The sequence below is a fragment of the Leuresthes tenuis genome, unplaced genomic scaffold, assembly GCF_036924035.1.
Source record: "Leuresthes tenuis unplaced genomic scaffold, fLeuTen1.0.hap1 SCAF_16, whole genome shotgun sequence".
NCBI lineage: Eukaryota > Metazoa > Chordata > Actinopteri > Atheriniformes > Atherinopsidae > Leuresthes > Leuresthes tenuis.
In genome coordinates, this window is record NW_027325370.1 from 23,207,291 (window position 1) to 23,232,482 (window position 25,192).

At 42.7% G+C, this 25,192-nt stretch overlaps 1 protein-coding gene across 1 annotated transcript; it reads right to left on the minus strand.

The window, feature by feature from the left end:
* Positions 1-994: 994 nt before the first annotated feature.
* On the minus strand, positions 995-24,812 carry LOC140271465 (segment polarity protein dishevelled homolog DVL-1-like). Its single transcript, XM_072366695.1, has 15 exons — positions 24,376-24,812; positions 18,100-18,169; positions 15,486-15,607; positions 12,929-13,047; positions 9,438-9,573; positions 8,242-8,335; positions 8,057-8,126; positions 7,803-7,942; positions 7,287-7,363; positions 6,657-6,724; positions 5,793-5,870; positions 5,555-5,689; positions 5,088-5,255; positions 4,752-4,967; positions 995-2,965 (listed from the first exon to the last, which is right to left on the minus strand). The coding sequence occupies exons 1-15, from the start codon at positions 24,543-24,545 to the stop codon at positions 2,445-2,447; spliced, it is 2,184 nt and encodes a 727-aa protein (XP_072222796.1). The 5' UTR covers positions 24,546-24,812; the 3' UTR covers positions 995-2,444.
* Between the last annotated feature and the right edge of the window lie 380 nt (positions 24,813-25,192).

Sequence of the window (25,192 nt, forward strand, 5' to 3'; positions counted from 1 at the left end):
TCTGCTGGTAAATGAGTGTGTATGAGTGTATTTGCAGGTAGGCTGACTCGTAGGCTCGGGGGACAGTGAAACTGCAACTGACATCAGCACAGAAGGGAACTACTTGTTTTTAATTTTAAAAAATTAAGATCATAGTGCCAGCTTAAAGCAGTAGTCCCCCAGACTACTGCTTTAAGCTGGCTGTCTTTTTTTTCTTCTTCTGTTTCTTCTTTTGTTCTGCTCTGACATCACTTCCTTCCTGACAGGCCTCTCTCAAGGCAGACTTTCAAATGTGGGAGTGTAGCGTCACATCCCCACTCTATCTGTGGTTGCTGGGTCAAGCAGACTGGGGGTCTGTCTGTATGCAGCACCTCGTTGAGTGTTTTGAAAGTAACATCTACCCACTTGGAAAGTACACACAGCAGCTCTGATGCTTGGAAGTTCCACACAGGGGTGTTAACCGTGAAGTGTCAAAGCTGACAGCATGCACATGACTATGGTGCTGTGGTAATTTATCTACACTTAATCTGATGTTACTTGAAATTGTCAGTTGAGAGAATGAGTGTCTTCATCATGACCACTGCTCGCACTTGAACAATGAATGTCTATCTTATGCCATTACCACCTCTAAAATACCGTGCCTCGGCAGAAGAAGCAATTATTGTCTCTGGTAATGTTAACTTGAGCGTCACTTGAATGTCTCCATCTAGTGGCCCTTACGAACTTAATTCATTATTATTTTAGAAATGAAAAATTCTGTGGCTCAGGAGTTAGAATGGTCTGTAGTTTCATCCGAGGTTTCTTTAGTCCAGGTGTCATAGTATCTATGGGGAAAATACTGAACTCCCAGAATCCACTGATATGCTTATCATATCAAAATATACTTATTATATAGAATAGTATGAATATGTGTGTGTGTGTGTGAATTGAGTGGTCAACAAGACTAGAAATTCCCTAAAAATGCAGTCCATTTATAATTAACGTGGACAATGCAAACAAAGTTTGAACATATATATTTTTATTCATATATATAATAAATTTCTATGTACAATTTATTCTTCTTTTGTAACGAAACAAAATGAAAGAGAAAGCTTTGATTGCAAACAGTGTTTCATACTAAAGGGAGGGAGACAAAATGAAAAAGTGCTAAAAAAACTAGTGTGTGTCATTTCCCTCCTGTAACTACATTATAAGTAGAAACAAAAAGGGTTTGCCATTGTTTGGCAAGTAGATCTTCATGTGTCGGCCAGGATTCCCCTTCAGCTTACTTTGAACTCATGATATGTAGTGGGAAGTAATTAAGAAAGAATGGCATCATAGACAGCTCTGACATTATAAAGAAATATTGACCACACGTTGTGAGGCTTTGGCTTTTATCCCACTACGAAGCTCACGCACGATTATGAAAAACAACGGCCATGATGCTCACAGCAAACCGGCTTAACTTGCAAACATTTGAGTTTTGACGGCTGTGTTTGGTGTCAGCTGTTTGCAATCCAGTTGAGTGTTACGAAAGTCAGCGTTCAAGAATAATGATACATTCGACAAAGCACAGCTCGGACAGTGGAAACTGGCCACTGACTTACAAAGGATGACGTCTGATTGTCTGTCAGTCAGCCGTAGCATACAAAGTATGACACCATAAAAGCAACATGAACACATAAATAACATCGTAAAAATCATCCAGTGTACGGATTCATCCTTTAGAGCATTGGCAAGAGGCAACATCCTCCCTCCAATAGTGTTAAAACAAAATGAATTCAATAAATTTCTTTAAAGCAGCTGAGACAGTCATGCACTATGCAGCCTTGTTAAACTAATGACTGGCTACAGGGCCTCCCTCATGAAGTTGAAGAAATCCACTTGAGAGTGTGATCTGATTTAGGTTAGTGTTGTAATTGGCAAGCAAGAGTTTAAATAAGCTGCTGCAACTGCAGCAGCTTATACAGAGGTTTGTGTTATATTTCATGAGTACTCACGGATATGAGTAAGGAGATCCAGGCCCCGAAAGTGGGGGTCATAGTTGTCAGTCTGGGTCTGGGGGATTGAGATCCAGTCCCAGCCAGATTAAAGGTCTTGCAGAACAGAAAATATCTAAGAGTACACACTCCCGAGAAGGTCTGCATGGCAGCTTAGAAGACGTCACCACACTGAATACCACTCACGTTTCACAAACTGTACATGTAACGTCAATAGAAAAGAGGGTTTTCAGCCAGAGAACCTGTGCTTGTGTGTGAGAACCCCCTCCTTTGTGCTCGTGCAGCCTGTATTCCTTTGCATGGACATCAGAGAGACAGAGACATAGCGGTAGGGGGGATGGGTGGGGTGGGGGTATGGAGAGGGCCAGTCTGTATCTAAGTTCTGAACTTAAGAGATGTTGAAAAGACTGAGAGGAAAAACAGAGGGAGATAAGTGGGTTTAAGGAGAATTGCTTTGTGCTCACCGGGTGTAAAGGCACTGTCCTGTCACATGATGTCTACAAAAAACTCACAGGGATTGCCCATGGCGTGCTGGAACGACTGGCGGCTGGCGGTGAGCTCAGGAGGAACGGCTGCTAACTCTCTCCCAGGGGGTGCTCCAGGGGGTGTGCTACTGCTCACTGATGTCTTGGGGGCCAGACGGGCCAAACAATAAGGGGGTGGCAAGCCTGGGGGGCCGTAGGAGGAGGCGTGGCTTCTCTCGCTCTGAGCGCAGGAGCCTGGCCCTGGCTGAGTGAAGGGGGCATGGCTGTAGGTAAAAGAGGGGTAGTTGTTCTGTGAGAGAGAGTGACTCCTGTGGGAATGGCTGTGGCTGAGACTTGATCGGGCATGACTGTGGCTAGAGACGGCGTGGCTGTGATGGCTCATTTGGCTGGCGGCCCTGTCACCGCGCCTCCCTCCACGGACACCCAGCTCTGATTCGTTGCATGTTGTCCTTTGAACCTTCTCCTGTGGGGAGGAGCGCCTCCCTTTCCCTGCGCTAGGGTTGGATCCACTGCTTCGGCTTCCTGTTGAAAAAAAAAAAGAAAAAGTTACGTCATAGTTCGGCCCTCTACTGCATCTGTACACTAAACCATAAATACACAGTGAGCAGCTGAAAGTCATCAGCCGCAGCTGACTCAAAACCAGCTAGTGCTACAAACTGAAAAAAGGTCACACATTAAACAACAGGTAAATGAAGCGTTTGTGAACTGCAACACAATATGTTAACATCACTATAATGTATTGATTAAATACATCATTTCACTTTGTCTAAGATGTGACCGGATATTTTCTGAAGCAGTCTAGCAAGAGTCAACAGTCAAGGGCAAACATGATTATCTCAAAGTTTTATTCCCAACATTCCACTGAAGCAACTAATATGGATTTAATCTGATGCTCTTACAAACACTGAAACATTCACAGATAATAAATATAAACACGGTACACCAGCATCAGAGAAATGCAACTGCACAGCACTTTGTGTTGACGTTACACAGTAACTTGCGTGTTTCAGAAGGTTTTTTTCAATTCCCGCTTCAAAGAAAGGGCTTTAGCATCATGTTACAATGCTGATAACACACACTGATGGTGGTGTACCACACTGTTGCAAAATCAAATATTCCACACCTCCCCTTCCGCAATGAGCCCAACAGTACTGGGTAAAGTGGTGCATGATCGCCCCCTATTGGCACAAGCCTCGGAGTGATCATCCTGCATCATGCACTTCCCAGCACAGTACAAATGCATGCCCAGAGGTGCAGAGAGGGAGAATCAACTGTCAGGAGAGTCACACACACATTGATACACATGGACGACTGAAAAATCATGAGGCTGGCGGAATGGGGAAAAAAACAACCTTATAGCTGCAGTATGACAGGACTGAGAGAGGTGGGACACAAAAAGAGTGAAGGCTGATTGGTGAGCAAAAACAGAGCAGCAGAGGAGGAGAGGGGGTTAGCAGGCTTACCGATTCCCCCAGTGTCCTGGGACTACCTCCTCCTTCAGTCTAACGTTGCCCAGCAGAAACAGAGGGAACAACAGGATTACACACACCTCCCATCCCAGACTTTCCCACACTGACTAACAAACTGCACTAAAGTAGAGGTCCATGACATCTTATCCAATACTGTCTTGCGTGAAAAAAAAAGGAAAAACAAAACATTTTTTCATCCTTCGGAAAAATGAAGCCTAATCAACGGAAAGAATGGCTGAAGGCAAGATATGATGATGTCTGGGTGAATCACGCACAACGATAAAAATGAAAGCGATACATTACAATTATTCATCTTTTCTGCTTAGTTTAAAAAATATACAAGACAACCTAGTCAAGTAAGCCCGCCTGGTTCTCCACTCTCCTTCAATGCAGAATTCAAAACCCATGTAGCACCATCACATTTCGATTCAAAATGGAAATAAAAAAAATCATTCAAAAGTTGATAGAGAGGGATGAATTTGTTGATGATTTGTAATCACATAGCTGATCAGGTTTTATTTTTGTTGTTTTTTTTTGTTTTTTTTTCTGTGTGTACACACCCAGTACTGCAGAGCTGTCCGCTGCATGACTCAAGATGCTCATGATTGACCTTGACAACACAGGAGTTTTAGAACACACAAACTTAATCATGGAAACGGTTATTTAATGTCAACTTCCTGCCCAGAGAGCCAGAAAAGCTAACATTAGCATGGGTCAGACATGTGTTAATACTGATGTCATTTGCCGGAGACAGTTTAATTAATGTCCTCTTGCATGTTGAGTCAGATTGTAACATTTATTAATGAAAGGCTGATGGAAAACCCCTCCTCCCTGCTCACCCTCGCTGTGCTGGCTGCCTGCGCTACCACTGTGGAAACTGTGGCACGGGTCTGAGTATCCTGGCGGAAAGCTGGGGGGTGCGGTGGGGAAAGGAGGGTAAGGGAATGGCTGCCCGCCCAGAGGCCAGGGGTTGGTGGAGGGAGGCAGCGGTGCCAAAGTGTCCTGCTCGGAGCCTCCACCACTGGATCCCTCGTTCAAATTGAGCGATGCCATGTCTTAATGAGAGAAACCAGAACCACAGAGGGAAAGATTTAGCACAATCGCTCTATTTACACACACACACATTATATGGGAGTTACATTGCTGATACAGGAAGAAGTAAGATGTGGCTGTACTTTGGCAGAGGTCCCCAAAGGTATAGTAGCACTGTTCTGAGAAAGTGATTTTGTTGACGGTGTGTCTCAGGTAGCCATGTTTCAGCAGACTGCTTGCGTACTTCCTCGCATCTCTTCGATCTTTGAATCCTTCTACTCTGGAGTAGAGCCAGTCTACCACATCAGCACCTGACACAACAAGAAACACACGTGAACATGCAGGCGCCTGCTGTAATGTGCTGAGCAGATACTACAAATACCGTTGATACACAACAAAGACACAGTGACCACAGTACCTTCAGACAGACTTGTAGCTAAAGCTGGATCATTTTTAAACAGTCACTTTGATAGTATCACTGCTGAGAGATCGGCATGCATACAATACAAATGTGTGCATGTCTCAAACCTATCTGCATAACTTATAGTAAATTCTATAAAGCTGCAAACCTGTGTCAACATAAAGTTTGGTGCTGCTCGGTTTTTCTTACCGATGACTGCATTGGCAATGGTGATCTTCAACCACATTCTGTCTCGTATTTCTAGGCCAGAATCAGGGAGCTGCATCACCTTGACAATGGTTGCCATGTCTGTCTTACTTGCTGACAGAGGCAAGTCATCAAACTCTGAGATAGAGAAAGAGTTTAAACGTTGTTGGTTTGTTATAATCAGAGAGGGCTTGTAAAATCGATGTTTCATAATGTGATGGAGCTAGCGGCGTGTTCTTACCATAGTGTGGATAAGGTCCTGTGAGGGCTGTGGTGTGTGAAATCCAGGCTGCAGGGTCAATGGGTCTCACAGGCTCAGCTTAAGAAATTAAAAAAAAAAATAATAATTATTGTAGAAGTTAGGCATTATCGTATTTCATCTTGGTCAGGGACTTGGTATAAATTAGACAAAGTCTGTAGAATGATCAAATATATAAACTCGGCAGTGTGCAAAGTCAGTTTTTAGTTTGTTTAAGCAGAGATGGCTACACAGTAAAATGTGCCAACCGCTAAAAAAAGGCGGAATGGAATGGCTCTTTGTTAAGATGACAGTGGGCTGAGACGCAGTAGCATCTACATGTGTCAAAATTCAAAACTCTGATCCCACTTCATAAGAGTTTTATCTCGAGAAACTACACAGACAACATATCCATATATATATACATACATATACATGTATATACGCAGTTCCCTGTTTGGTAATGTATAAAGAAATGAGGGGTGACTCCAGGCATTTGCCTGGACATGTATATATTGGACCATGCAGCTACTCACTTGGAACCATCTAACCATTAATTATCAAGGATGGTGTCAGGATTGGGTGATTTCTTAGCATTTCTGATAACAAATTAATTGATATAAACACTGCGGTCAGAGCTCTCACTCTAATCAGTTGTACTAACAAAAAGCCTTTTATGTTTGAATTATTTGATTACAGAGTTAAAAAGAATTTCCAAACAATGAAAATGTACACTTCTTACAATCTTGTGACTGCTGACAGTTTTGCCCCCAGATGCACAAATATTAACAAGACACAGTTAAGAGTTAAGACACAAGCAAGACACCCATCATAGTAACCGCAATATAACACTGGTGTCTATCTTACCACGAGGGATGGTGAAGTAACTTCGTGGAGATGGGTCCCAGCATTTGGCAACAGTAAGACTAATAGGGCTAAGGGAAAATACAAAACAAGTATAAATAATACCAGAAATGTATCTGAAATTTATTTGAGATAATATTTAAACTTGAACAATGAAATAAGCTTACTAGAGGAGATTGTCTACTGTATATCGTTACTACCTGTATGACACTGATCAAATGTGTGCAATGCTTATAGTTTTCAGTTCAATAATAATCAGTTGAAAGAGACATTATTGATTTTTTTTGCTGAGAGATGTACAGCTCACTTCATAAATATGCCATGTTCATACTGTGGAGTATTAGTGAGTAAAACTAAATATAGCAACCAGGACCTAACCCTAACCCTCTTTTAGAAAAGAGTGGTCCAAAGATTCGCCAAATCTAGCATCAAGAAACTAATCGCAATCTCTCTCAACAGGATTTCCATAATTCTTTAAATCCTCTGAATATCCAAACAGCACCCTGTCTGATTAACGCATTAGTATGAAGTGAAACCTCACAAAGAGGAAGTTATGCTCAGATTGTGATAATCTTCCACAGCAATTAGAAAAACATAATTAGTAACTAGCCTAAGTGACTTTAATGTTCTTACCCAGTTTTGGAAACAATCTCTCTAAGAATCCTCACAGCGTCGTCGTTGCTCATGTTCTCAAAATTTACATCATTCACCTGGTAGAGAGACAAACCAAACTTTTATACCAAATTACAGTATTTCACATACAGTTTGTGTGTGCGTGTGTTTTTCATGAACTCTTTCTGCACAGATTGGGTACACATTAATCTCTACTGAACTCTTCAAAGTCCTGCAAATCCTAAGCTGCTTGCTATGTGATATATTGTTACTGTGGCAGCCACACAGTCAGCCCATCATGTATTTCGTAGTACAGAGATCAAAAGATAGAAAAAACAGGAAGAAAAGCTTTTACACAAGAGTCTCATAATGGAAGTGAATACAAAAGTCACAAAACAGATGTATGTGCCAGCTCTAATGTCGTGAAGAACAGCAACAGAAGAGTTTTCTTTCTCAAAAAACACTGAAATTTACCACATGAATACATAATGACGAACATTTCAAATCCAATTAAAATCTGTAAAACTGGAAGTGCACCTGCAGGAGCATGTCTCCAGGTTCTATTCTGCCATCAGCAGCCACAGCTCCACCCTTCATGATAGAACCGATGTAAATGCCGCCATCTCCCCGATCATTGCTCTGACCAACAATACTTATACCCAGAAAGTTGTACTTTTCTGTCAGGGGCAAAACAAAGAATGAGTAAGATTACAAGCACTGGCATGAGAGAGATTAGATGATAAATCAAGTTCTCTTCTAAAGGATAACAAGTAAGGTTGTATCAGGTTTACCCATGTTGAGTGTGACAGTGATGATGTTGAGGCTCATGGTGGAGTCTGTGATACTGCTGAAGGATGAAGACTGGAAAAGGCAGGGAGAGGCTTGCAATGAGCATCATCATAAATAAATCTGTTTCTGGCATCCAGTGTCAATGTCAGTTTGAGTAAAGGCAGTGACATGTCTTAGAAGTGCGTACCCGGTCTATCTTGGCCACTTTGTGCCTCCGTCTGCGCCGCTTGTGTCTGCGCATCAGCTGTGAAGAAGAGCTCTGCTCTGTGGAACTGCTGAGCCTGAAAGGAGAGGAAATTATTGGTAGAGAAAGAAAATGAGGAGACAAAAACAAGAAATCATATTACAAAAAGGCCAGGTGTTGTTAAATGTTTAGTGTATTTATGTTAACTAAATAGAGTTAAGATCAGAAATGGTATTACCACTTCCTTAACACTATGTTAAGGTTGTAAGCATACTGTCTGTGTATAGATTGTAGACCGCAGAAAATATTTGCAAAAACAAAACCAATTGGCATTCTGAAAGCTGAGGTTTGTGGCGCTGTGAGCAAGTTACTCACTGAATTTGAATTTTTTGTACTTTGTTTCATCTGGGAACTGACATAATGTGAAATTATGTCACACCGTGTTGCATGCTGGGATGGGAGCAACATCTTGTGAGGAACGCTCTCCCATTACCTGCACCTATCATTGTTTGCCTGATTAGTTTCTGTTGGCCAGAATGTTGGTCCAAATTGACAAAGCTGATGGAGAAGGGGAGATATGGAGATGGGAAAGGAGAAAGAAGATGGACCTTTCCAGTAAAGACTGAATCGCACAACTGGTGTGCTAATTACCAAGCCGGAAGTGTGCCGAAATCTGATTCCTTGCAAAATTCCACCTCCCATTTTGAGCACTTTTTTATAAAATAAATGTATTAAATTACAGAGCATGCAGTGGATTTTATGAGTCACTATTTTGAAAATAAAATCTTGCAATAATATTGGTAGTTTTTTTTAACTTGCAGTGGACGGACATGTTCATCATTTGGTTTGACCAAATAGAAATTAACTGAGATTAGAGGCTAATATTGGTAATATGATGTGTGCCTAAAAGCACAATCCTGCTGTAAGAATGCAGGGTACCTGCATGCAAAGAGAAGGGGGAACACAGTGGGGCATCTAACCAAACCAACAGGTGATGTAAACTTCACATCCTCTGCACTGCTATCTCTAACACTAACTAATGCTTGCCTAAAACTTCTGAAACTGATAGAGATTTAAGTAACTGAAACCTAGATTGTTTTTGGTTTAGACATCAATAATGCACCAAAAAGAGAAAATATTAAAAAATTTGACTGTTTGAACGGCACAGAAGCACCTTTCAAAGCGAAGTAACTCGTTACCTGCTTGCATCCTCTTCCTCGCTGTCAACAAATGAGCTGGACTCCAGTTCGCTGCTCATTACAGAGGCACTGTCGTAACCCATGGCTGAGTCCCTCGCAGTGCGCTCTGATTTAGAGTGGCCGTTGATGCGAGGGACTGCAAAGAGAAAGAGGAGAGGAGCAGTGAGTCAGATGGGAGCTCATGTTGCTCATTGCTGGGTTGGAGCACAACGGGAAGGAACAACCAAGAGAGGGGGGGTCAGAGTTAATGAGAGTTCCAGAATTGCAGAGGGAGCAACAGTGATCTAAATATGAAAGTGTTTTTAATCTGTGTTAAGGAAGATCCTCAACCAAAAAACATTAACTGAAACCTGTAGTTGAATTGAATTTTAGTTGCCAGTTTTTAGAATACAATTCAGTTCAATTACACAAACTAAGAACAATTACTATGGAAATAGCAAAAGGTGGAAATCACTGCACAAACACTAATCCTTCTACTTCTTCTGCACAGTATCTAACTGTACACAGCTCTCCATAGATTCACTCCGGAACAGACTGATAAGAAGGAGAAGTGTCCTGTGCATGAAATGACAACTACCCTGCCAGTCTCCATACGTACATTGCCGGTGAGGTCGTGCTGTCTCAGGAAAACAGCGGACTGGTTGGAAAGGCCTCATAAGGCGAAAAAGGCGAGGCCGCCAACGTGTTTGTCTTGAGCGAGCAAAGCATTCCAGCAATGCAGGGGTTTCCATCATTGGCTCCACCCAGACGGTGCTCTTATGAGGGCTGAGCTACGACACGTAAACGCTCAATGATCGGAGGGACTTGACATCCATTGTCACGATTCACTCAGACATATTTCCTCACACACTCTGATGACTTTCACCAGAGAAAACAAAAACAAATGAAAGCAAGTGTGCAGGTTCACCACGCCAGACTGAAAATCTGTGTCTTGGTGCTGCACGCCGTCTGTGTCAGCCACTCTCTAAAAGCCAGTCTGAGCTTCAGACAGCCTCAGCCCACCATCTGGCTGCTCACAGCCTTCACAGCTTATCTACGACAGAGACAGTGACAATAACGGAGAATAAGCATCAAGTACTCTAGAGGGGAGAATAATACAAAAAGGAGAGAGCGTGATGACTCAAGAACAAAGTCAGTTTTTGACTGGGCATGTTAAACTTTGAATCACAACCTTTTTGTAGTCTGACATTTTCAACTGGTTTCAAAACATATATGTCTTGTTTACAATCTATTAACTATGACCCACAAATAAGACACTAATCATGAGTAATTTCTGTAAGGATTGCTAATCTCTTGTGATAAGAAAATGCTGCTTTAACAGCACCGCTCTAAAGAAAACTCAGAAGTTGTTGAAAGTTGTCTCTCAACCACAGAACAAAACCCATTAAAAGTAGCCTTCTGTATTGACAGTTAAATGACATAAATAATACCAACAGAAAACTAACCAAGAAAATGAAATTGCCCGTGTCACATAACATTTGCAAATGTCAAATATCATCACCAAACAAAACACAACAATTTCTCACCACAGCCAGCAGTGTGCTTTCATCCCATGCACAGACAAAGTGAACTAAGAGTAAGGAGAAAGTATAGCCTCCTCCCACTCTCCCCTGGCAGGAAACTATGGAGCAGAATGACTACTAATCTGCCTCTAACCAATCAGATGATGGGATCCTCCAAAACAGAGAAAGATAATATGAGATTTGAGATGGTGAGCTGGTCTCTCTCATCTCTTCCTCAGGTGAAAATGGCATCAGGTCATTAAAAGCCTGAATGATTTTCGTAGTATTGCACTTTTAAAAAAGCTGATTTTGTGGTATCTCTGATAATAGATCAGTTTGAGTTCACCAGCTGTTTCTGCTGCCTTGTACTAATACTTTAATACAAACATAAGTGCTTTGGCTTAGCAATGTTTTTTCTGACCTAAATCCTGACGGCAGTAAACAGCACTACATTTAATGTAATAGCAGTGCTTTTTTCTTTTTTGGACTATTTGCTGTCTGCTGTTATGGATTATTGTTAAGGGGTTAAGATGCAGAACACCTGGTGGTCTTGAATCGCTTATTTCTCATGATTCCATACTGTGCCTCTGGGTCACACCTGTTAACCCTCCCTAAAACGTTCAACTGTAGCATTATTCATCCTCAAATGCCACAGAGTTGACAGAGAATAGGAAGGGATATGTTTACCAGGTTTGAACACTTCATCGTTGTAAAACAGCTAACATTCTCACACAAAGGCAGAAATCACTTGAAGCATGTGGATAGGGTGACAGGGGAATTCCTGCTGTTGATGATGCTGCAGGCAGTGAGGCATGGAGCCGCAGAGACACAGAGGCACAGAGGTGGGGCCACAGGCTCCTTCTTTATAGGTCTTCACATCCAAGCCCTAAGACTGATCCAAGACAAACTGCACTTTACTCGGACGTGCTCGCCAGATTTATGAGCCACGAATCCAAGCTCCCCCCAATGGTTTCACTTAATTAGTGCTAGCAAACTAGCATGCAATTAAATTCAAAGCAAGGAGACAGAGAGACTACCTCTACGATATATACACCGAGTTAGCTAAGATGCAGTAAAATATGTTTCCAGTTTGCCCTACAGTTAGAGCTCTTCCTACAATCCCAACCTGACACTGTGCTCTGTGATGCTAATTGCGTCACATAAATTAATTAGCATTTGGTTAACAGCCTGGAGCACAGGATACAAAGAGCCAGGCTTGCTGTGAAAAGGCGACGGGGAACAGACAGAGCAGGACAGCCATGACTGGTTTTACTGTAAACAAAAACAACAGCAGAGTGCAAGCAGCAGAATCTGTTTGTCTAATACATCCTGCCATAAACCCATCAGATCTAGTCTAAATTTGTGCGTGGGACAGAACAGAAATGAAATTTTACAAAGACAACACACCATTTCCTGCACAATCAGTATATACAGACTTGCACTTGATGACGCTTCTCAGTCAAGACGGTTCCAGTTTCCTTTCCAGACAGAATGTATCATAATGGCTCCATTTTCTTTACAACAATAGCTACAGCAGACTTTTGGAAGACATTTCACAGAACTCTAGTGTCCTCTGACAGAGTATAATCATCCTACAAGGTTGGAGTGTGACTAGTAGAAGAAGAACATAAACCCGAATCACACACACAGGAAGCAGAGGATTATTGGGCAAAACAGTGAATTCCAGAAGGTTTGACAAATAGTTATCTTAATCACTCCTTATTTTCTTCATGCTGAGAGTTGAGAGTAACTGAGTGTTTCTTGACTTGGCATAGCAAAAGTTCAACATAGACCACTCGATCCCCAGGGGCCTCTTTTTCATACATGTCTGCTCACTGACCGTGTTCTCTGGCAACCGACTTGCTCAGAGTATGAGAGTCAAATGAAGAGGTACTGAAATGTAATAATGTGGAAATGACAAGATAATTGGATTTATTTTTTTTTTTTTGGGGGGGGGGGGGCCATCTGTTCCCGGCTGATAATACTCACGCTCAGTTTCTCTTGCTCTCCTGCGCGCACGCTCTCTCTCGCGCTCTCTGCGGTGGCTCAGCAGAGACTCCGTCCCCGTCTCCGTGTCCAGGCCATCGCGGCTGCTCACTGCATTGGCACTGCAACAGACGCAAGGAAAACTTCAGTCAGATTTATAATGATGCGCAAAACACACTCGGCCTCGGTCAAAGAAAGTGTTCTGAACTAGTTCTCCAGCCAGCCTGCGACCAACACTCCTGAACATGATCTCCAGCTCCAGCATATTTCTGTCTGCTATAATATCTGTTTGCCTCCAATTCAGCCGTAGGGGAATATGCAGCTCATATCATGACTCTGTTTCAAATTCAGTCCCTCTGGCCAAAATAGCAGTTTTATTGTTCCGCGGTATGTGATGTGTTTTTCACTAAGTGTCATTAATGACCAGATACCCTGAGAGGGAGCTATTCTGGACATTACTGGCATTAATGAGACCTATTGAAAGCCCAGATGGTGCCTGAAGCGTGATTGGGAGAGAGACAGGCAGGGGAGAGTGACAGATCGCATATAAAGTGAGAAGTAGTAGATCAGGTGTGGGTTTAGCAATAAGCCGACCTTGTGTACTTGAGGTCTGGCAGTGGGGTGGGGGCTGCAGAGGGGCTGACAGCCGGCAGATTGTTATTCTGTCAGCGGGCTGGAAACGCGGTGGCCTCAGGCACCAGGGTTAAGGGACATACACCGCCACCGGGCTCCGGGGTAACCTGAAGCTGGTGAGAACTCAACTCAGCCTTGTCAGTCTGTCATTTAGGCATGTGAGCAACATGTACTCTTACACTGGAACTCATGCATCCATGCACACTTGCACTCAAATAGAGACAGAAACATTCATAGCATCTAAACAGAACAAAAGACGCATAACGCACAAACGTGCTGTCCGACATCATGTGGCCTTGTTTAAACAAAGTCTTCTTTACACTTGAGTGGCAGTGTGTGGATGATCCATGTAGATGAAATCCTAAAGAGAAGGCAGAATGCTTCGTCTGCTGTGTTCACTCTGCGGGATAAAGTGCTCAATGAGGCGCGCTTACACGCTTCTGCTCCACAGTGCTAATGGGTGCACCTGAGCATGTCTTCACTAGCACAGGTCAGTGCATGTATGCAAATATGACCGAGATGCGCACTTTGGATGCATTTCTATTAGAGCTGCTTGGACGGCAATGGGATGATTGATGTAGTGGTGACTGCCTGTCTGTCACGCTGTGGATGGGTGCTGATCCGGGGGTGGGGGGTGTGTGGGGGGATTATCCGAGGTGTAAGACTGCAGCTGTGAACACACGCCATCCCCTTTCAATACCCCTTCTCCCAACTGCTGCCAGTCGTCACCGCCTCCCTCTTGGGAAATAGAGATGCGTGCTTTAATCCGGATTACCAAGCAAAGGCACATCATTTGTGTCCATTCTCAGCCCAAAACACCTATCCTTCAAACATAGCCATTCATGCTGACAAACACATGAAATGCATGAATAAAGCACAAAGAGAAAATGAAGTGGGAATAACATTCTTGCTTTTTACAGAGAGAGGTAAAGGGTAGAAGACTGGATTCATTTCAGAAAGAGGGGAGGTTCGCTACAGAGAACACACCATGCTGTTTCTCTGCGAGAAAGGCCTGCCCGTCTGACTCCAAGAGAGAAAGAAAAAGGGAGAGTGAAAGAGGGGGTGGAGGAAAATGACGTGGGCTTACAGTTGTCGTTTGCTCCACAAGGTGGCAGCAGTGAAAGCTGGCTGGGAACAATAAAATCATCAGGACAGCTGACAGCCAAACAGCAGGGAGCAGTCCATGTGGGGCAAAAGCGAGCCGAGATGTCAAACACAGGATAAAGAGATACACTAAGACATGACAGATTGCATGTTCTCAATATAGAGACTCAGCCATATTGCCCCAGAGCTGTAGTGGCAACAGCCCGAGCCTCTAATAACCCTCTAACTATATTTAGCAAAGCACCTCTCCTTGGCAAAGTGCGGTGATATTTCCGATTCTCCCAGTTCTAAGTCAGAGTCTGGACTAAGGTAATAAGCTGTTAAGAAAATCTCCTTTTCTGACCTTTGAAGCGCCAATGTGTTTTTGGGCCATATATGCTTTTATGAGGCGAGTATGGATGAATGCTCAGAGTGACTGAACACAATGAGCTTCACTGAGTGCAAGTATTTGCCTGAAGATGTTTATACTGCAAAGGCTATTTCAAGAATCAGTAGCACTGGCGGTGTATGCATCATGTTTACATAGATGGGTGGACTAACACCTCATGCCATGGATGTGTGGGTAGGAGGGAACACAAAAACAAGAGTTTCAACACTCTAGCTTTAGCTCACACTTCATGCTATATTCACACACCGGCAAATGAGCTACCAACACTTCCCATGTGAGCCGATGATGATGAACCAGCCATGTTTTAATTAGAACATATGGCGTGCCGCAGAATAAAAAGCTCATAGAGGGCACAGGCCAGTGTGTTCGGAAACATCTGCCATCAGGCCCGAGCGTAACTCTGCATATATGACACACAGCAAACAGGATACTTACTGGAAGGAGGGGGGTCGTGAGTCTCCGATGCCCCCTGTTCTTTCAAGGGGAGGGGGAAGCTCCGGGTGGCTCTCTGTGCACTGAGATCCTCCATCAGAGTGCGCACTCTCTGCCAGGACCAACTGAAAACGAGTAGATGAAGAAAAGGAAATATTTGTGATGGATCACACGTGTTCCGCTCATGTGAGAAACGCAGAAATAAAGATCTTTTGTTATCCAGTATAGTCCTCATAGTGTGCATATATAAGATTAAAATCAAACTTAACACACTGCATGTATGAAAAGCTCAAAAATGGATTATTGATTAAAAACGGATTATTATCAGATACCACAGATGCAGTCACGTAATGTGTACAAGAATATATTGGGAACGACTGCAGGAAAGAAGCCTTCTGGTGGCGACCAACTTAAAGACCACACTGCTTTTACTCACTTTTGTGTCAGCACAAAGTGACTCATCCTTCCATAATGAAAGTTAGAGCAGACCAACATGGACGGCGACCGTATGGACTGTGATTCTTCTACTGTGAGATTCACAGATTTCACTTCATATAGAAGGTGGGGCTACATTTTTTGCCCCTGTTGAAATATTAGTATTTCTGTGTGCTTTCTGCTTGACTTCAGAATGTCACAGAAAAGTAAACCGCTTTAAAAAGTTTTCTTTTCCCTGTTAGGCCATCTCATAACAGAAAGCATTTTAGATGTGCACTCATGGACTTTAGTCTCACAGTACTCATTCCTGATCAGTCACCAGTGCTTCCCCCCAAATAAATCCCAACGTGTGGAATTTGTCAGATGACTTTATGTATGAAGTCAGAGCTTTCTTCAGTCGAGTGTAAATTTCCTAACTACAATGATAAAGAGATGTGGATTGATCATACCCTTTGACGGGTGTATCTCAGCACAAACTCAAAAGAGAAAATACATGCAACTCCAAAAGAAAACTGCTTAAAGATTAAAATAATCGACACTGTGGACATGCTCAGTTTACAAACCAGTAGGTTTAGCCCATGATTAGATTTAATATCCACTTTTTAATTATTTGCTATTCATTTATTTTCGGTTGCTAGGTTTAAGAATCCCAAAATTCGCACAAACAGCGTTTCTATATTCATTTGAAAATGAAAGAAAAATCCTCCCCAACAAAATAAGGATAATTATAATTCCGTGTGGAAATTTAACTCCCACTTCACATAGCAGAGGTTATGATCACATGACATTTTTTAAGGAGGAAGAAATAAATATTGTCAGAGCAAGACTCAGAGCTTAGATTTACAACCACAAACAGAGCTCAAAAGAATGCTGATCAGAGATGAGTGAGACCCAACATTTTCATTTCTATCCACAAGTACACTATGTTAACAATGTTGGTACTTTTGGACATTGGAAAGGACACCCTATTTCTTTAAGTAGCTTAAATATACCCAGAAACACAAGGCTGTTTGGCTTATTAAAGAATATTATCCTGTAACTGTTTAGACTTTTTTTGTTTTGTTTTTTTTGTATTTCTAAGCAGGTCACTCAAGCTTTAGAAAACACAAATGTTGATTTTAACAATCAAACAGACACAGTCAGACATTTTATAGATAAAACAATAAGTTGACTTACAGAGAAAGTGATTGGAAAATGTATTAACTGTTGCACGACTATAGTGCAGGATGCATGTGCAAACAAATACATCAGACACTTCGGAAGCTAAATGTGATAGACATTTTCAAAAATGCTGAGACACAACTTGAATCTCTCACTGAGATATTAGTGCTCGACTTAAGAGATTTCCATTGTGCGCTGGAGGGTCTCTGGTCTAAATACAATGTAAAAGAACCAAGGAGGTGCATAGAACTAAATGGCTGTTAAAAATGGCATGGTAAAGTGACATCACGCCTTAGCCCTGTTGTCAGAGAGTATCGACACTAACAAAGTGTTATTGAGCAAGACAGTCTCTGACAAGTGCACAGCCAACGCTGTGTGGTTAATTCTGACCTCTGACCTCCCGATGGAGGGAGGCTAGCAAAATAATGACTTTCCTCACAAAGATCAATAACGCAAAACATCTATACGGTAAGACGCTGTCACAAAAAACAAGCTATTAAGTAGATTGAATCCTCAGCCTGTCAAACTAAATTATACATCCTTTCTCTTAAATCCAGATCAATATTTAAAGGCAGTGTTAACCTCTGTGCTGATGGACAAAGCAATTGTAAAGATTGTAAATTCTCTTCGAGGATAAATAGACTAATTTGATTTGACTTATTTTACTGTCCCCATAGGGTCACTTGTCTTACTGTGCTGTTTACACTCCATAATAACAAAACACCATAGAGCTACATGACTTAATAGAGTAACTGAGCCTCAGATTTTAGCAGATGGTATAGCTTGTTTTAGATGTCAAACTAAACTCACTCTCACTGCATTTTGATGTAAAGTTAATATCTAATGGAATCACTCACACCTTCACACTACTACTGAACAGTGAGATCAAGTGTTTAAAACCTTCTGTGGAGGCGTTACATGGCTACATTTACATCATCTACGAGTGCTCCACATATGTTTGCTTATAGCAGAGGCTTCACAGCCAGGTGAGCAGAGAGGCTGTGCCATCCATCTCACTTACCCAGGACACTACTCTCCCGTTGAAGCATGGCAGCTTGGCATTGTCATCGGAAATCTCTTCTTTGACAACCCTGGGGAGCAAGCAGACAGATACAGTGAGGGCTAACCAGCCAGGAGCAGGACACAGAGTGAGCTCAACAACACAACACGTGATAATCTGGAAACACTTTCCCTCCCCGCGTCGCTGGCACGTACAGAGTGACATTCACACTTCGAAAGTCACATTTTCAGTCTTGCTTTCAGCCAGCTTTCCACCTTTGAAAGCACAGTAGCTCCAAGAGTGATGCCCACTCTCACTCGGTGTCATTGATTTATGGACATCAAGGCTTACAAAGCACAACAATGTGATACGGATTGAAGGATAGATAGATAGATAGATAGATAGATAGATAGATAGATAGATAGATAGATAGATAGATAGATAGATAGATAGATAGATAGATAGATAGATAGATAGATAGATAGATAGATAGATAGATAGATAGATAGATAGATAGACAGACAGACAGACAGACAGACAGACAGACAGATACATGAGACAACAGAGCGTCAAGGAGCACGAAGGTGTATTAATAGAGTCATCTAGTCAGAGAGCCTCCCTCTGTATGTTCATCTTCGGCTGTAAATTCCCTACAAAAATACCTCACAGTTACCCTTTGACCTATTGGGACACAGTTCAACAGCAAACCGTCACCACACCTGCTGTGCCCGTGTCACCCAGACCAAGTGTGGAGCTGATCAAGGGGACAGAGATGAGCTAACACACACTTTCACACTGGCATGGTCATGGGGCTTTAACATCCTGAAATATGTACCAGTTTCCATTATAGCTCTCAGCATATCTTTATGTATGTGGCTTGTTTTTGTGTTGAGGATTTTCTCTGAGCTGACACAGCTGAGAATTGCCGCAACTCTGTGGAGATCTCACATTAGCTTCTTGGCTTTGTACACGGTACATACAAAGGAAAAGGCATGACTTGAGAGCAGCAGAAAATCCTAAGAAGATTTTATGCAGAGGTGTCTCTGGCAGCGACTTTACGGCTTTTTTCCCAAACTTCTCGTTGGCCAGAACTTCCCTGCCACAAAAATGATTAGCCAAGCAAGTCTTGTTTTTGTGTGTGCTGTCTCTGTGGGAGCTGTAGAGCCGGGAATGGTGGACAGAGATAACGTAGCCTTGTGGCTGGAACCGACAACCGCAGAGACTGCTGCTGTGGCGTGTTCCACCTCAGGGAGGAAAAGGGAGGGAGGCGAGGGCCGACTCTGCCGGCTGCTTGTTAGGTAGGAAGTGTTTGCATCCTCTTGCTCAAGCAGAATGACCAGCTGTAAGGTGACTTGTGAGGATGTGGGAGTGGTTTGTAAAAATAACATAGCTGCGATGCTTTTTCCAAATGTTTGACAGGAATAAGGTTGGCTGTTCCAGTCATTCAGCTGACAAATGCAACCATTTTCTGAAAGAACTGGCCACATATATCTTTTGAGATAAACAGTCATGGTAAAAATAAAATAAAATAAAAACTACCACCTCTTTCAATCCTAAGGTTTCACATATCTTATTTTATGTTTTGTATCTATTAAAATCTCTTTTTTTTTATTAATTCAGATAAACACAACCTTGTATGGAAAATGCAGAAGCAGTGTGTGAAAAACTAAGAACACTTCATAATTCAGTAGTTTGTAGATCCACCTCAAGCAGCAACAGCTTGAAGTAACTGTTTTCTGTATGTTATCAGTCTCTCTCTCATTGTTGAGGAATTGTGGCCAACTCTTCATAACAACCTTGCTTCAGTTCATTGAGATTTGCAGCATTTGTTCCAGACACAGCATTTCCGTCAGGTTGAGGTCTGGACTTTGACTGGACCATTGCACCTTGATTCTTTTCTTTTTCAGCCATTCTGTTGTAGATTTGCTGCTGTGTGATTGTCTTTTTGTCTTGGTGTGACCCTCAGCCAAGCTTTAGTTGTCAAACAGATGGCCTCATATTTGATTCTAGAATACTTTGGTATACAGAGGAGTTTCTGGTCGACTCAATGACTACAAGTTGCCCGGGTAACGTGGCTGCAAAACAAGCCCAAATCATCAGTCCTCCACCACCGTGCTCAACAGCTGGTTTGAGGTGTTCGTGTTGATATGCTGCGTTTAGCTTTCACCAAACATAGTGCATCTCCACCACAGCCTCTCCAGAGGACACTGGTTCAGATGTCTTGTGGATTGCTCAGATGCAGCTTTGCAAACCTAAGCTGTGCTGCCATGTTATTTTTTAGAAGGAAAAGGCTTTCTCCTGCTAGCTCTTCCAAACTAGCTATACCTGCTCAGTCTTTCTCTAATTGTCCTGTCATGAACTCGAACATTTGACATGCTAACTGACACCTGTCGAGTCTGAGATGTAGCTCTTGGCTTTTTGCAGTTTTTCTGAGCATTGGGCTGACCTTGAGGTGAACTTGCTGGGACGTCCACACCTGTGAAAAACTGGCAATTGTCTGGAATGTTTTCTGCGTGTGAATAATCTTGAAATCTTGGAATCTGTAGTATGATGGACTTCACATTGTTTGGAAATGGCCTAATAACATTTCACAGACTGATAGGCAGCAACAATTGTTTGCTTATATCAATTGCTTGAATATCCCTGCTGATGTCATTCCTCCTTGGCACTGCGTTAACCCACATCTGAATGCTCCGGACCAGCAAACTGACAAAAATTCTGCTTTTATAGAGGTGCTCACACTTACTGATCAATAAATCAAGTGTATTTCATTAGCTACACTTGGCTGCTAATTATCCTCTTAATTCCTGTAGAAGCAATGAGAGTGTACACAGGTTTCCACACACAGATTCAGCAGTTTGGCTTAGTCATTGTTAAATAAATAATGACATTGTGTAATATGTCACATGTTCATGTTCATCTCAGATTTTATTTAGCTATTTTCAAAACCTGGTAAGATCCATATGTTTTTTGTTTAATGCTTTGATATGTAAGCACATCTGCCCCTGCTGTAAGAAGTGAAACTACAAGACCAGAAAAACTACTGAAATGATAACAGATGACATCATTAACAGCTTCCATCTGATATCAAGACCGGTCTTACTTCCACTCCTGAACTCTTAACAAGCACAGACGGACAAACGTACACAGTTACAAACCGTGAGCCATGTTTAGAGAGACATGTGTCTGGTGTGAGCTGCAGTCACAGATCTGGCTTCTTAGAGCTGACAGCTTAAATAGGTCTTAACAGATTTCACAGGATAATGACACAAGATTTATCCCGATGATCGCGGAATATTCTGCCGCTGGAGATATTTGTGTAGCTGGGGAAGATTAGATGTGTTTGTTTATGCCTTGAAAGACAGGGGAGGGCTGGTTAACTCCGGGCCTAAATCAAAAACCAGAGGCAGGAGAAGCCAGCACACACTGGCCAGCAGTCCAAGGACTTTGGTGGGCTGATGCTAATGACACTTTAAACAGAGAAGCAAAATATTTGTTGTCAAATAAGATGGTTAATATATACGACTCAGAGTCTCTCTAAATAAACTGTTTAATAAAGCTTTAACCACCTCTGATAATAGCATATTTCCTGTTAACCACAAAGTTCAGAGATTTTAGTTCCTACTTGCATTCACTCAGGAAATATTCTAAAATCATTGCTGTTGATGCTATGACATGAAACTGCAGTATAACCTTCAAATCTGTCTCAATCCTTTGGTAGCAAAATACAAGTGAGGACAGGCAGGAGTGCATTTGTGCAAAAAGCTGCAGAATTTTGTCCTCTAACTACAGAGGCTCAGCATCACTTTCTCAGCAGAAGAAAGATCCCCCCCACCAGCCCCCTATTTTCTGAGGCACAAACAAGACTGTTTCTTTCAGACCTTCGGCTTGGCTGCTTCCTCAGCTCCGGAGTGCCTCTGTGACTTGCATTATAGTGAGGTCTCAAACCCACTCACCACCAGAGGCAATGACAAAATGCCATACATTCACCTTGAAGTTTCCGAAAAAGCCAAGTGGGTTATTTCACGACAAAACCAACCGCAATTAGATACAGTCTTATGAATATTGATGAAGAAAAGAATATCACTGAAAACAAACAAACAAAAAAAAAACAATAATAGAGGTCCAAAGTCTGAAAGAAGAAATGTTCCTAGTTTAATTTGCTGGACTCTGTGATTGACAGTGCCTCAGCCCACGCTTCCATGTTCCATGTGTTTTAACATGTTTGCCGCAGTAAGCTCAGGCGTTTGAGATGCAAACTGTTAATCAAATTGTGCCGCCATCGCTTTGAGAGCTGATATGGCCAGCACAAATGGAGTTCAGCAAGCCTTTAAGAAAATGGCTTTTTTTTTTCTCCCCCCCTTGCACAACAGGGGGTCTACTACAGAGGTCCAAACGCTGACTGCTCATTTACATTTCAAACACTGACTATAACACTGCAAGGGATTTGATGTTTTCCCTCTCTGCTTAGCAGTCTCACTCCTCGGTTGCTAATTCTCCAGCAGCCGTACTGTCTGTCTGCATGCAGTCGAGCCAGCATGGTTACCACAAAGCACTGCTTTCCTCTTTGCCTTTGACTGGCTTTGCTTCCAAACTGTGCCAATACCATACGGTGCTCATGGTGCCTGAAAATTCAACCTCGACTCAAAGGGAGGATTGGTTGTTGTGATGTCTGTATGGTCCGTGTATAACAGCTCTTTGTGAAACACAGTAGTCATACCATTCAGTTCGCAATCTATTTCAAGGTGCTTTGTTGATGCACGTGCATGCAGGAACGGCTGGTCTATGTTGCAGTGTTCAGCAACCTGGAGTCATGCCTCCATGAGGAGTTAGCAAATACGCTTTGTTTGTTTCCATAATCTGCTTGTCGATCACCTGAGGCCCAGTGAGTAGCCCGGTCTGCTGTGTAAGACAGGCAGGAAGCCAGAGCTGGGGACAAAGCGGCCCACCGAGCCTAAATGGCCACCAGGAAGAGCTGGTTTCCCTCACAAGGTCAGATTGCAGTGGAAACGTGTGGCTCTGTGGACTCTGCCTGCCTGTGCATTTCCTCCAATCCTGTTTGTGATTACAGAGCTACATATTAATGTGCGCGGGCCCACTTATGACCATTCAGACTGGACTGAGAGCAGACACTGATACAAACATGTCAACATGGGCAGAGGCCTGACACAGGCACATTTTGCTAACCAAGAGAACTGGAGAGGTTTGTAGTCCCTGCGTGACTCCTGTAAACCAGGATGGGGTTACGAAGTGAACAAAAAAGAGAAAAACATAAAGAAGACAGGAAGCACTGAGGAAATATTTCTACTATTTGCGACAGCCAGCATCCAGTGGAGGCTCCTGTGACTTCCTGGGGTAGGATTCACTAGAAAAAGAATGAATAAGTTAATAAAAGCTCAGTTGAAACTTGAGTGTTGCTCAAGTTTCCATTCCAGATGCTCCATTTATTTAGCTCAAAACGTATTTACACATGTTGTATGCCATTAAAATGCTCTGTTTTTGGTCCCATGAACATTCTAGACATAATTAGGTTGTAATTAGGTTTCCTAATAGCATTAATTGACAATAGCCAGAGGACTGTGGGAAGCAAAACAAATGGCCTGTCACTGTTTGTCATTTAACCTGCATGTGTTCCTTGGGGAGAGAAACAAGCATTTATAATCAAGCTACTACAACGTTAATCAGAGAACTTCAGGAGGGGGTTGATACCTCTGAAAGAATTAAAAGGTGATGCAAAGTCATCGTGTGGCTCCACCGTCCCTCAGGATTCACCTGCAGTTTAATGTGCGCGTTGGTGAGGACAAACGACTTGCAACGACTATTAATCATTTGTCAAGTAGTGATCTCTCAGACTACACTGAAACAGAGCAACAACAACAACAAGGGAAAGTGAAAGGGAGGCAAATATTATGAAACCTGAGAACTTGAACATTAGCCTTTGCGATCGTGGCTCTGACATTCATGCCCCTCATGGTGATAATATTGACACTAAAACGAGGAGCAGAGCTGTGTGCGCTTCATGCAGGGCTGCGTCATTAGGGCTCTGGACGGATCTGGTATCACTTCAAACACTCGTGTGCCTCCTCCACTGCGCACAGGGCAGCTTGTAATAATGAGCAGGTGCCAGGAGCACGGAAACAGACAGGGTGCTGTGGTTCACATGTAACGACGCTACAGCCCGTGTGGTTTGATGCTGCCGAGCGGGGCCTGAATTAAACTGTCTAAACACACACTGCGAGACACAGCGAATGAGCCACCCGAGCTGGCTAATAATAATCACCGACGGCGGCCACTTACCCAAAATCCTGGTCCATCGATTTGAAGAAGAATTTGTAGCTATTGACCGGTCGGTTGTTGAGGACATTTTTAAAATCCGCTAAGGTGACTTTCTCCGGAGAAACCGACAGCTTGACCAGATAAGGAGTCTCCTCCTCGTCTATGTGATATATTATTTTAGTCTCCGCCATGAGAGTGAGGGGAGGACAATCATTGAGACTCGGAAAGGAAAAAGGGTTGGCAGCGCACTAAACAGGCCTGCTATGTTACCAGCTACCCGGAGAATAACATAACAACATTCCCTAATACTGGAATCTGCACACCCCGCGGAGGATAACGCGCCTCCGTGTCTCTGACAAACACGGCGAAAATCCAGACATAATCGCGTTATGAGTGCCTGTATTCCTGCTCCACTGTGAGTCGGTACGGTGGCTCTCTCGGCACTAAAACAGGAAGGGACAGTCCACATCCTTGCGATATGGAGTTGGGAATATTGCTATTTTTCTAATTGCTTAGACAGTGCTGTCATCTAGTGGCGCGTTTGAGCCGTGCGCAGGCCTCTGTGTCCGGCTTATACAACACTCACTGTAAAACAGTCATGGCATGGAACAAAGGGGAGCCGGTTGGCCAAATGAAGTGTAGATACTGCTTTCTTTTTTTATCCCTACCAAATGCATACACAGCCTATATAACGACTGCAATGCCTGACTGAATGATTAACTCATTTGTTATTACAATGCAAACACGTTAACGTAGTCCTATGGTTAATATTACTGCAAATATCTCATACCTTTTACCTTTCCTGTTTCATATCAAGTCTAGTCACGCGCATCTAGTC

Excerpts from the sequence above, each read along its gene's own strand:
- LOC140271465 (XM_072366695.1), bottom strand. The coding sequence starts at position 24,545 with ATGGCGGAGACTAAAATAATATATCACATAGACGAGGAGGAGACTCCT. Across the intron at positions 13,048-15,485 it reads TCACGACCCCCCTCCTTCCA|TGCCAATGCAGTGAGCAGCC; the intron begins GTAAGTATCCTG and ends CGTCTGTTGCAG. Across the intron at positions 9,574-12,928 it reads GAGAGCAAGAGAAACTGAGC|TCCCTCGCATCAACGGCCAC; the intron begins GTGAGTATTATC and ends TTCTCTTTGCAG.